Source organism: Ambystoma mexicanum, chromosome 5q (genome assembly GCF_040938575.1).
Source record: "Ambystoma mexicanum isolate Mex_15411 chromosome 5q, UKY_AmexF1_1, whole genome shotgun sequence".
Taxonomy (NCBI): domain Eukaryota; kingdom Metazoa; phylum Chordata; class Amphibia; order Caudata; family Ambystomatidae; genus Ambystoma; species Ambystoma mexicanum.
Window position 1 is genome coordinate 868,524,514 of NC_090933.1, and position 12,419 is coordinate 868,536,932.

General features: G+C 44.7%; 1 protein-coding gene across 1 annotated transcript in view; it reads left to right on the forward strand.

Moving 5' to 3' along the window:
• CIBAR1 (CBY1 interacting BAR domain containing 1) overlaps window positions 1–12,419 on the forward strand; it is a 956,902-nt gene that overhangs the window by 593,553 nt on the left and 350,930 nt on the right. The window contains exon 6 of the mRNA XM_069621350.1: window positions 1,534–1,638. Coding sequence (XP_069477451.1) covers window positions 1,534–1,638 — 105 coding nt within the window. The remainder of the gene's footprint in view (window positions 1–1,533; window positions 1,639–12,419) is intronic.

Here is a 12,419-nt window from a genome sequence, read left to right on the forward strand (position 1 = left end):
TTGATGCTAGTCTCCATCGAGGAACTTAGCACTTTCTCTAAGCTGCTTGCCATCGCCACTTCATCAATTTCATATGCTTCTTCCTCATATTTCGGCCAATCCTGGTCCTCTTGAGTGAAGTATTGAGCTGCCATGTTGTAATCTGCACCTCTACTCCCTCCCCTTTTTTTTTTTTAAATTATTCTCAAGAAATATGTATACTTCTCAGAATAAATATATTTTCTTTTCTTTTTTTTTTTTTGGTGTGGTCACTGACTGCCTTCTCTTCAAACCCACAGTCTGGGGATTGTTAGCTTTGATTGAATCATTTTTTTTTTTTTAAAATATTCCCTAAAGTCTCAATGTAAACTGTCCTTCAATGAAGCAGGTAGGTGAATCCGCTGTTGGCGCTCACGATCGTAAATTCATTATGACACGTAACGAAATATACGATCGCGGGCAACAGAGTAATGCACCTAGAAGGGCGGGAACGCCCTCTGGTGACCGCGGAAGGTACCGCAGTCACACGAAATTAGATCCGCTGCTTCCCCGGCCTGCAGATCTCAACGCGGTCGGGGAAGCAGGCGGAGAGAGCGGACGAGGGCTCGCAAAGGCGAGTCCTCGTCACTGTGTTTACGCAGGTCGGGAAAGCTGAAAAAACATATATTCTTTCGCCGCGCGGTTCTCCGACGCCAGCAGGAAGTGGCTGGCATTGGATGGAGAAGTCCTGAGGTGACGACGCGTAGCACGTCAGAAAGGCAAGTTAACCCTTTAAAGAAAAAAGATACGGCGCACTGCAGAGAAGCATTAATAAAGATATATAACTTAAATGATGATGTAAAAAACATGCGGCCAATACATATTGATAACAAATAAACAGATTGAATATGATGATGCTGTGAGCAGCAAAGAAAGAGGAAGTGCATCATATTCAAGACTGTTTATGTGGGGACTTGTTACCTCGTTGGTTGATGCTGGTCACATGTTTGCTGACCTTGGACTGGACTCTCCCTCAGGCCTCTGGGAAATGGTATATTTATTTACAAGGTTTATAAACCACCTTTTTGTCATTTCACTTTTAAATTTATGTTCATATTTTCGGTTTATGTGAAAATATCTTGCTGCTGAGCACTTTAAATATATAAATAAGAAAGGGAAGCACAATGGGAGCCTCCGGTCTTGACATAGAATTAGGAATGGGGGTTGTGAGCGGGAAGCTGCTGGGGATCTGCCCCTGCATGTATTTGCAAAAAATGGGTACTAAATCGAAGAAACTAATTCGGTATTTTGGGCATTCAGTGATTTCATGCGCAGTAATCACATAGATCCAGAAATCTTACGTTTGACATTCTCAGAAGGAATACATTAATGTAGATAGTTTCCTGCTGTGTTTCAGCTGTAACTTCATTGGCGTGAGTGAATAGTAGTGCACAATTTAAACCCAAACCATTTAGAGGGGTTTACTATTCTAGGTCATATTCCTTATTCTCAAATTGAATCAGCAGATTAAATAATTGGAAGAGATGACACGCCCTATGTTGATATTTTTGGCAGGCTGAAACTGAACTGCAACGTGCTACAATGGATGCAGCTCGAATAAGTAGACAGCTAGAGGAAACTATTGACAATTTTGAAAAACAAAAAATTAAGGACATTAAGGTAGGTTCCTACTTTTTTATATTCATATTTTTGTGATTTATGCTCAATACCTATATTCATATAATTTGATATCTTCATTGCTTACTCCTCTGCTCCCTACCTCTCCTCATTTATCTCCATATGCCTCCATTTTCTCTCTCCTTACTGCACATTTCATCTCCTCCTCTACTGCCTAAACGAACAACTCTTACCTCCTGTCATCCTTTTTCATCTTTCCTTTCACACTCTTAGCTCATCTTTTTATCAATCCTTGGTTCGACTCTTCTTCTCACCTCCTTTCCTTACTCTTTCTTACTTCCATCTCATAGTTTATCTTCCTGGCTCCCATTGATCTGAATTCTTTTTCACACTCTTGGTAATTCATAATATTATGCTATTGTTAACCTGTTCCTGCACAGATCGCCAAGTCCAAATTTGAATATGTGTTCAAAACTTTTCAGTTACAACCAGCTCCATAGGAATGTTATCTATAGTTCAGAAAAATATTTTTGGGTAGAAAAAGATTAACTTGTCATTAACCTCTGACAAGAACCACTATGTTCTACTGATTGTGCTTGAACAACGTAATACTATCCTTCCGAAATGTAGCTCAAAGAGGTATGTTATACACTAGAAAAATATTTCAGGATAGAAAATGTGAAACAAGATCCTGACCTTAACTTATTCCACCCCAAAACTATTTTAAAAATCTAAAACGGATTCACATTTTTTCGTCGCTCTGACTATTTTTACTGTGGTGTTTTCACCCAGGCTGTTTTGGGGGATTTAGATTCATTTTTTGGTATGGCTAGAACACCTCCGATTTAAGAAATGTAATTAAATGTTTGGACGGTTGTACCATACTGTTTCTTCTCTTCTTACTTTAGATAGTTCAGTGACTTGTTTTCTAAAACTTCAAGCTGCTGCACTGCTCCCTCATTTGCACCTCTTGTAAAGCATAGATGTAGGAATTACAATATTTCTTATTTGCATTTCCTGGACTTCCTCTGTAATGTGTATTTCATTGTCCCCTTGCTTCTACATTCAAGGAATGGCTCCTCCTTAACACCCAGGTACACCCACTCTCCACCCCCCATCTAACTTGAGAACGGGCAATCTGTTTCCCCCGGTTTCCTCCCCTGGTTCCTTGTAGATCCCTTGCTGCCTAATTGCCTGCTCTCTGCTTCACTTTCCTCGGTTGTTAGCCCCCTGCTCCCTCGTACTGGTCCCTTGCAACCTGCTTCCCTCGCTGAGTAAATCCCCCTTTGACTTGTGAAGTGCTCTGTTGGTTCCTGAAGCTAGGGCCGCTCCCAATAAATGCCCGAATAATAATATGGAAGATTCCATGCCATTTTCTTCATCTCCAAAGTGGGGTTCTTTGCATAAACGGTTTAATGAGTGTCTTGTGTTACATAGTTCTAGTAAAAAATAGTACTCGCCACCAGAGAACATATGCAAGCGAGAGCTTGCATTGTGGGATAGTCGACAGTGAAAATTCATGTTCGCCCATATGCACAAATACCGGGGTGGGAGGTGGGGGGTCAAGGGTATCCTGACCTCAACAAAATACAGAACATTACCTTTGGGATACCGCACACAAATCCATTGTAAATGTTATTTGCAGGCAGCTTTTTCACATTTTTACAAAATAGAGTGAAGGTGATTTTGCCTGCATTTACTCTTTTGCACTCTGTTTTTTGTAAAAATGGAAAATTGCATTCAGGGTACCCACCAGCACTTGAGTGCTAACGCTGGTGGTTTCGTAGATGCCATTACTGCTTTAACAAAATGTGTCTGACTTTATATACTGGGTCTGAGAGCGTTTTATTTAAAGACAGCGATTTAATTTACAAACTGGGGCAGAGAGATTTATTTATAAAATGCAGACAGGATGCAAAAAAGACAACCGCAGTCCACGCTGCATGACTCAAAGTACATATTTGCTGGGTTTCATGATTTATGGTTGGGGGCATGCGGCTCCACTTTCAGGCAACAGCCATCACTGTAAGCCCTTTCCCAACGTCACATCTACTGGATTCTTTCTATGTGTAACGATGGAGAACCAATTGAAAATTGCATGGTTTTTTACTCTCCTTTTGTCAACAATTGTGTTGAAAATGTCACCAATTTCAACAGTATTATTTTAAATGTTCACGGGGGCTAACCGCCCTACATCACTTAGGGCTCCCCACAATATGCTGGTACACTTTCGCTAATTTGTGGGCGATGTTAATGCTGCTCCGCTAAAAAATATTCACCTGCTGCCACTAAACTTGAATCGTTTACTCTGGTACCGTCCATCTCCCAGAAACAAAAGCTGCCTCTGTCATGGACATGCGCATAATAATGTTACTGGCGGTGCACACTGTTGGCTGGTATGCATCACCTATGGCAGGACATGGAGTGCCCCTCTCGCAGCATGATCTCATCATTCGCATTGCGCATGCATGATGGCCCCGGACGGCTTAGGAGTCAGTGGATCAGCATGTGCTTCTTCAAGGAGATTTGTGGAACCCCTGAGCAGGGCTTACAGACCATCCCCACCATTTTGTACTACGCCACAGACACACAGACTTACATTTTAATTGGAGTCCTGTGCTGGCCTGGCAAGAACACTGTCATTATAATGAGACCGTCCAAAACCACTACCCTTCCTTTCAACATGCTGCTGCCTATATTTGACATATGACGACTGTGCTACTTAAGCCTCGACTGCTGCAGCTGACTGCAGCGTTCATGACCTTACAAACCCAACACACAGAATACTGCGAATGGGCCTGCCATTATTCAGCCAACCCCGGGTACAATTGATACAAATGTTTGTGATCTGGGCAGTATCGTCATCACTGCCTGAAGGTGTGCAAATGCCAGCTGCTGGCCTAATACAGTGCCAGGCCGCTAAGCCAGAGGGGGCAGGGAGAGCCAGTCTGTCAGACACTAGATTGAGCAAGGCAAGACCCAAGCCATCCATGGCCACAGCTCACCCATATCAACTCATTCTCGAGTTGAAAGAAAATTGTCTGAAATTCTTAATACTACAAAGCACTGGCTGAGCTGTGCAGCCCTCCAACTTGGGGAAATGATGGTGGAAAAACAAATGCTTTGGGGCCTCTCACAAGACCATAGTCTTCTCTTCAGTATGGCTTTAATTATTTTCATTACACATGTTTCCCCCAGGCTCTCCCTAAATCCATAGCCCATAAAATGCTCACAGCCCAAATGAGCAGTCAGCTAATAAAGCAAGGATGTTTAGATAATAAAGTGCTCCGGTAATTAGACCCTTACCGTGCCAATTGATTGTACTGGAGAAGTGCATGGAATATGATTCTGATGGATCATGAGAGGGGGGTCCTCAGAGAGGGTGAGGATGCAGAGGGGGAGGTGTCCTACGGATGGGGTGCAGATTGATAAAATATGGTATATGTGAAAATTCAGTGTGCACCTAGCCTTTGGGTGAGATTTCTCCAGAGAGCACAATGGTGAATGTGCAGACTACAAAACACTATCTATAGAGGAGTGTTTGCAGTAATAGGCCAAGTATTGCATTGGCCTACCATCCAAAATCACTGAGTGGCTGCCTTTAGAGAGGCGACAAATAATGGATGATCAGGTAAAGTCAATAACCCCACTCTGAGGTCCCCAGAAAGAGACCAAGAAGTGATTTGCTGGCCATTTGCTATTTAAAGGCTTTTAAATTGTGGGGTTTTGTTAGGCATTCCTGTGTAATTCCCATGAACACATTCAGTCTATGGATGGCGTTGAAATTGGATCTTGATCCCTGTGGCAATTTCCTATACCCATTTGGTTGTTGAGATTATATTGACAGACCTTATGTTCCTGGGCACAGCTCCTGAGCCCATCAGCTCTGAATGAGGATATTCTGTTTCTTTATTAAATCCTGTGTCCCTTTCCAGTCTTTTTGGAGCTGTGCAATATTTGAGGAGTCCGACTTTGAGTACCTACTCTGATCCACTGAGCACATCCTGCACTGCAGGTGAAATGTGCTGCGTCCGTGGGCTAACCACTTCAACCCATCCTGTCTAGGAGGGGGAGCATTTGTATCCGTGTGAAAGTACTCTGGACCTTCCACCCTGAGAGATGGGAAAACATGTACCTATGTGCTAATTCCAGATGGCTCTACTGTTTTGAGAGGTTCACTGTTATAGATTTAAATGATTTTGTGTAGCATGTCCTACCGGTTTCCTCCCGCCGCCTGAGTCCTGTGATAATAGTTGTTGTTGCTAGCGATGGTAATTTATGGACCTCAAACTGGCAAAAAGCTGAGTTAAACTGTGTTCTCTAGTCTAAATACAAATGTCTGAGTCAGGCTCTTAAATCGCCACGCTATTTTACAGGCTGAATCCTTTCAGGCTTGTGACTTATTTTAACTTCCCAGAGTGAATCCCCAGATGCCCATCCTTCCTACATGCAGAGTTCCCAGTCTCTGGAGAGAAGGCTGAGGTAAATTTCTTCTCCAGATGGCAGATTCTCCATTCCTGCATGTCATTGCTACTCTATCTCCTATCCTGTCCCTCTCACTATGTCTGGAAGGAAGAAGTTCAAGAGGGACATCCTGGTCTCCTTTTGGCCCCCTTCCACTCCTCTAAGACCATCATTAATGTGAATCTGAATGGCACCGTCTTGGTCCATGGCACTCAGCCCTAATCAACTCCTTTTAGATTGATGCCTCCCGCGTCTTATCAACTTCCTTCCTTCTCCTGCTACTCCTATCAGCACCTCTCCGGTTCCTCTGCCACCTTAATCTTCAGCCATCTCTCTGGCACAATCCTCATCCTCTCTTGCTACTCTGCCACCTCCTTCATCCTTCTCTGCCCACTCTTGGGCCCCTCTACCACTTCCGCAGGGCATACCTCAAGCCTGTACCCTCCACAGAAGTCTCTCAAATGTGGCAATCTGCTCCATGTCCATATGCTCAACTCTCGCTTTGCTGTCCAACACTCCTGGCATCTGCCACCTTCTTGAAGAATTTGCCCTAGTTGTCCTCGCTCTCACTGAGACATGGTTCACGGCCAGCTCTGTCACAAGTTTTGACACACTCCTCACTGATGACTACAAGATCCTCTCCGAACCCAGAACCAACCGTACCTGAGGTGGAGTAGCTCTGATCTTTCCAGAGTGGATCCCTGCTTCTGTCATTCATACGCAGGCCTACTCCTCCTTTGAATGTTTTGTCTGTAGGCTTTCTATCTCTCCTGGCCTCTCTGACTGCAGGCCACCATCTACAGGCCACCTGGCCAGGTCACCCTCTTCCTCTCAGAGTTGGCTGACCTCTCCTCTTCTCTCCTTGCCTCTACCTCACAACTTCTCCTCTGAGACCTCAACATCCACCGGATGCTTCAAATCCCTCCTCGGTACTCTTCCGCAATCTCTGTGACGCTCTGTCTTACTATTCTACCCTCTGGCCCGACACTCTGCCGGGCACTCCTTGGATACATCCCCCTCTCTAATCCTCTCACCACTCCGCTCTTGGACTGACCAGTTTCTGCTCTCCTCCCACCTGAAGCTCTGTCCCCCAGGTGAAGCTGACCCAAGCACTGCCACCTACCTTCTTGGTCATCCAGCCTATGAAGCGTGTCAGTGGAGGCCTTTGCTGCTACTTTCTCACCTCCTCCTACGCATGAGGCTGACTCACACTCTGACACAACCCTCTCTATCTTAAATCTTTCTATCTCTAACACTCTGGCTGTCCTTGCCCGTCATGAGAATCCGCATGAAGCTTACCTCCAAGTGCAACTCTTGGTATGACTCCGACCTCGCCACCATGAAACACAAGTGTAGGGGGGGCTGAGAGGAAGTGGAGGGCATCAGGCGCATCCTCGGACCAACTGGCCTGCTGCAAAGGCAATACAGACTCTGTCCTGTCCAAGAAGAGAGCCGACATCCAAGCCCGTGTCTCTGCGGCCTCCCACAACACGTCCAAACTCTTCAAAACCTGCAAGGAGCTGCCCAATCCTACTGCAGTCTCCACCTCTCCTGTTCCCCGCCACACCCTCTGCACGGCTCTGGCTTCTCACTTCACTACTGAAACTCAGAACATCCTGTCCTCTCCCTACTCTTCCTCTCCTTCCACCTCTCTTGGCACCCATCTGGCTTCCTCTCCCCCTCCTCCTTTCTCCTCTTTCTCTCTGATCACACCGGATGATGTTTCTAGACAAGTCTGATCTATGAAAGTGTCTTCCAGGCAGCTGCTCCCCTGCTCCTCCAGAAACATCCAGGACCACATCGTCACCCTCTCTCTAGCTTTTGCTGATTTTGGCAATCACACTTTTGCCACTGGAACTTTCCCCTGCCCCTAAAGCACTCCCTTGTGCACCCCCTCCTGAAAAAGCCTTCCGCTGATCCTTCCTGTCCGGCAATCTACTGATCGATCCCTACCACCCCTTTCCTGGGCAAACTCCTGGAAAAGCTGGCCATCTCCCAGTTTACTGTGCACACTGAATCTGTTGGTAGTCTCCATGACCATCAGTCTGGCTTCAGAGCAGCCAGAGGCACAGAAACTGCTCTCGTGAACACCTGTGAAAATCTGCTCACTAATCTCTACTCTAACCTTCCTTCTGTCCTCATCCTCCTTGCTCTTTCCTCTGTGTTCGACAGGGTCAATCATGCCATCCTGATCAATCGTCTCTGTAAAAACCTGGGCATCACAAATCAGGCCCTGGCTTGGTTTACCTTTCTACCTCCTGGACTGACCCTCCCAGGTCCAACTTGGATCCTTCCTCTCCACCACCTCTCTCTCTCCATGCAGTGTTCCCCAGGGCTCTAATCTCTCACCCATTTTTTTCAATGTCTACTTGGCCCCTTTGGCCCACCTCATCTCTACCTTTTCCTCCAACTTTCAGTGTTATGCGGATGACACTCAGCTCTCCTTCAGGCTCCCCTCAGCCTCCTCTCCTCTCCTCTCTCGCTCATTCCTGACCGTCTATCCACGAATCGGGAGTGGTGCACCTCCAACGTGTTCTGCCTTAATGCCAGTAAGACTGAGATCCTTCTCATTGGGACCACTGCTCCCGCTTTCCCTCTTTCACTCTGGCTGCCCTCCTTGTGCCCTCTTTGTGTCATCTTCGACTCCACTCTCTCCTCACATCCGGACCTTGCTAAGATGTCTCACTAGCAGCTGCACCTCCTCAGAGGTATTCTTCCTTTTCTCACTTTCCCCCAGAAGCTCACTGTCTCCAGAGCCCTGGTTCTCTCTAGGCTGGACTACTGCAACAGTCCTCTTTCTCATTCTGCCTTCCTCTACGCTCCGCCCTCGCCAACTAATCCAGAACAGTACTGCGAGACTTGTCCTTGGCTTGAAGCCCAGGGATCGTATCTCTCCACTGGCTCCCGGTGATTGCAAGGTTCAAGTTCAATACCCTCTGCATCATCCACAAGGCTTTCTGGGGCTTGGGCCCGCACTACATCCAACTCTCTCTTCCTAAACACCTTCCTTCTAGAGCCCTTTGCTCAGCCACTTCCAACTCTCTGAGGGTCAGACACTTCTCCATGCAGAGAGTGGATGGTAGATTTCTCTCTCTCTTTCTCTTTTTCTTTCTCTTTCTCTCTTTTTTTTTCTCTCTTTTTCTCTCCCTCTTTCTCTCCCTCTTTCGTTCTCTTTTTCTCTCTTTTTCTCTTTCTCTTTCTTTCTCTTTTTCTCTTTCTCTTTCTTTCTTTCTCTCTTTCTCGTTCTCTCTTTCTTTCTCTTTCTTTCTCTTTCTTTCTCTTTCTTTCTCTCTCTTTCTCTCTCTTTCTCTCTCTTTCTCTCTCTTTCTCTCTCTTTCTCTCTCTTTCTCTCTCCCCCCACCCCCTGCTGACCTACCTGTCTGCTGCGCTGACTAGTTGCCTGGCTACCATCAGAATCTCAATGGGTACCAGTAGCCCATGCACTTCCTCCGGTCTTACCGCGCACTTGGCGATGTGTCTGTAACCCTGCAGTACCCTGCCTCCTTGCAGTTACCCAGAGCCACGCTGCCCTGGCTGCACTTACTTGGAGCAATGCTTCCCTGATTGCACTCCCCTCTTCCTTCACCCTTGGCACTCTCCTCTCCCCCCTTCACTTGCACAATGTGAATGACACAAGGCCTAGTAAGATCATTTATTTTGTCTTCCTTCTGTCTTCCCTACCCTGTCGCGCCTAGATACACTTGTGTAAAAGCGCGTTATAAATGATGAATCATATCATATCATTGTCAGGGTCCGGCTTGACTGAATTCCACAGGAGCTGATGCTGGCCCCACAGACCCTCACCAGGAGTTCACCTCTCAACCCTTAAACATAAGCTGAGCTGAAAACCCCAAGAAAGGGAAAGGGGAATTTGGAGAAAATAACAACGGAGACACAGCTGCCCTTCAACCGTCTGGTAGGCTCTGATATCTGTGATAAACAAATACACCTGGTTACTAATATAATAAGAAAACTTCTTTTCTAAATTATGCTAAATAAATTCTAAACTCTTTACCTCTTAAACCTCAGTAAAAGACTTAGAGGTTAGTAACCTTTGTGGAATATCTTGTAAATATATCTTGTATTGTGCAAATAGTTCAAGCCAACCTAGTCTCTTTAGAATCCTAAAGTGATGGCCTTTGCAACATCTTTTCAGAATTAGATATTCTTCTTACTTCAAAGTTCTTCTGATCTTATGTAGTTTTCAATGCTTACATACATTGCAGTCTTTCTCTGAAAACATTGAGTTCTATTTGCATAGATTACTTTAAATTATATTCTTTAACTTCCTGGAATACTGCTTTCTTTCTGCGTGTGAATTGTTTTCCTTATTTACACATTTACACAAAGAACGTATAGTTTCTTCCTTTACTAGCGTGTGCGATAAACACGTGAAATCAGAAGACGTGAAGAATTGTCCTCGCGTGTAAAATACACACGTGATTATCTTAAAAAACCCGTGCGCGTGAAAAAATACGTAAACGCGATAAAAATAACACGCGCTGATAAAAATGGACTCGCGCTCTATCACAGCCCGACACACGCTTTCTCTTGAAACGACTTTCACGTGAAAAAATGTACACGCGCTAAAATTCACATGCGCAATTCTTTTTGGCACGCGCTCTATCGCAAACCGCACGCGCTTTCTCAGGAAACGACTTTCACGTGAAAAATGTACACGCGCTAAAATTCACACGCGCAATTCTTTTTGGCACGCGCTCTATCGCAAACCACACGCGCTTTCTCAGGAAACGACTTTCACGTGAAAAATGTACACGCGCTTTAAAAAGAACACGCAAACGGCAACTTGCGAGCTCGCGCACACTTTAAACAGCCTTGAAGAACATTTCACACAGTTAATCAACTTTAAAATCCTACGCACAATCTTCAAGCTTGTTTTTCCTTATAATAACTTTAACTGTAATGTCTCTTTTCTCAAATGAACTTGAAACTTGTTTACTCTTTAAGTTTTCTTATAAAAGAAAATGAAAGTTCACTGTGACAATCTCAAAATCTTTAAAAGAACGATCCCACCTGATGACTTCTTGTTCAAATTGGATCAGCAAACGATATTCTTACTTTGGTAGATTTTCTGAGCTCTGGAAAGGCCTTACTTAAGGAGCTTAACTAATACACAACCAGCCACTGAATTTCTCTGGATGAAAGGCAGTTTAGAATCTTTCTCATCTCCCAAGAATCAAACCCATTGTTCTCTCCACCAATCAGGCAACCAAACATATCATTGTTTCTTTAACCAATCAGAGTAAGTTTCTTTCACTCCATATTGACTTGGGCAAGCACAATGTTAATTCTATGAACAAACTCTTCCTGTTACTAAACCAGCCAGTTCTAAAAGCACAACTAACCCAGCCACCTCTAAAGGCACAATGTTAATCTTGTTACTCTTCCTGTTCTGAAACTAGTCAGTCCTGACAATCATAACCCATGCTTCCTACCGTCAACAGTTTCTCCAGCCATGTGAACTCATGAAACCCACCTTTTCTATAGTTGAGCTTTTATATCTTTGCGTGATTTATCCTGCGTCCACTCCTCAGAGCTAATCCGTCCTACAGGTAACTGGCTTGCCACCTCTTTGCTAGTCACCAGAACAAAATCTTCCAACGCGTCAGTAACTTGTGCTTTGCATAGTTCTTACTGGCATGTTTCACCTTTTAATGACAGGTTCTCTGTCCTGGTGCTCATTCCCTGAGCCCATTAAGTCTACAAGTAAAAGTTCTTTGGTCATTAGCAAATCCCACAGAGACATCATTCCTATATTTGACAGGCTCTTTGTCCATGGGGGAATGTCCAGAAACCAGACTTCCTACAAGGGAAAAGTTGTTTGTCCCTGAAAAAAAAAATACCAGAATCCACCCTTCCAATGGAGGACAGATTCTTTATCCCACAATCCATATAAACATCACATTTGTCGTATAATAGGTGATGCTTTCTTACTGGGACCTGAAAATAGTTATTACAACAGGTAAACTTGTTTATTTGTATGAGTAAATCACCAGAATCTTAACAGGCGACATGCAGTGTTTTGTCCTTGGGACAATGACCAGAATCTATACTTCTTAGAGATGAAATGTAGTGTTTTGTCCCGGGGACCATCCCTTCAATCCATCCACCGCTACAGGTGAATGGTAGCTTGTCCATGAGCAAATCTCCAGACCCCAAACCCCACAAGTGACCATTCTCTTTCCACAGGCAAACCTCTAAAGACATCAGTCTTTCAGGTATCAGTGGGATTTGGTGAATCCCCTTCACTCATGCTTTGCAATAAAAAGCCTCAACACAAAAACAGATCCTTCCTAAGTTAATGGCAATCCACACTGGATCCATTCTTCCTACACATG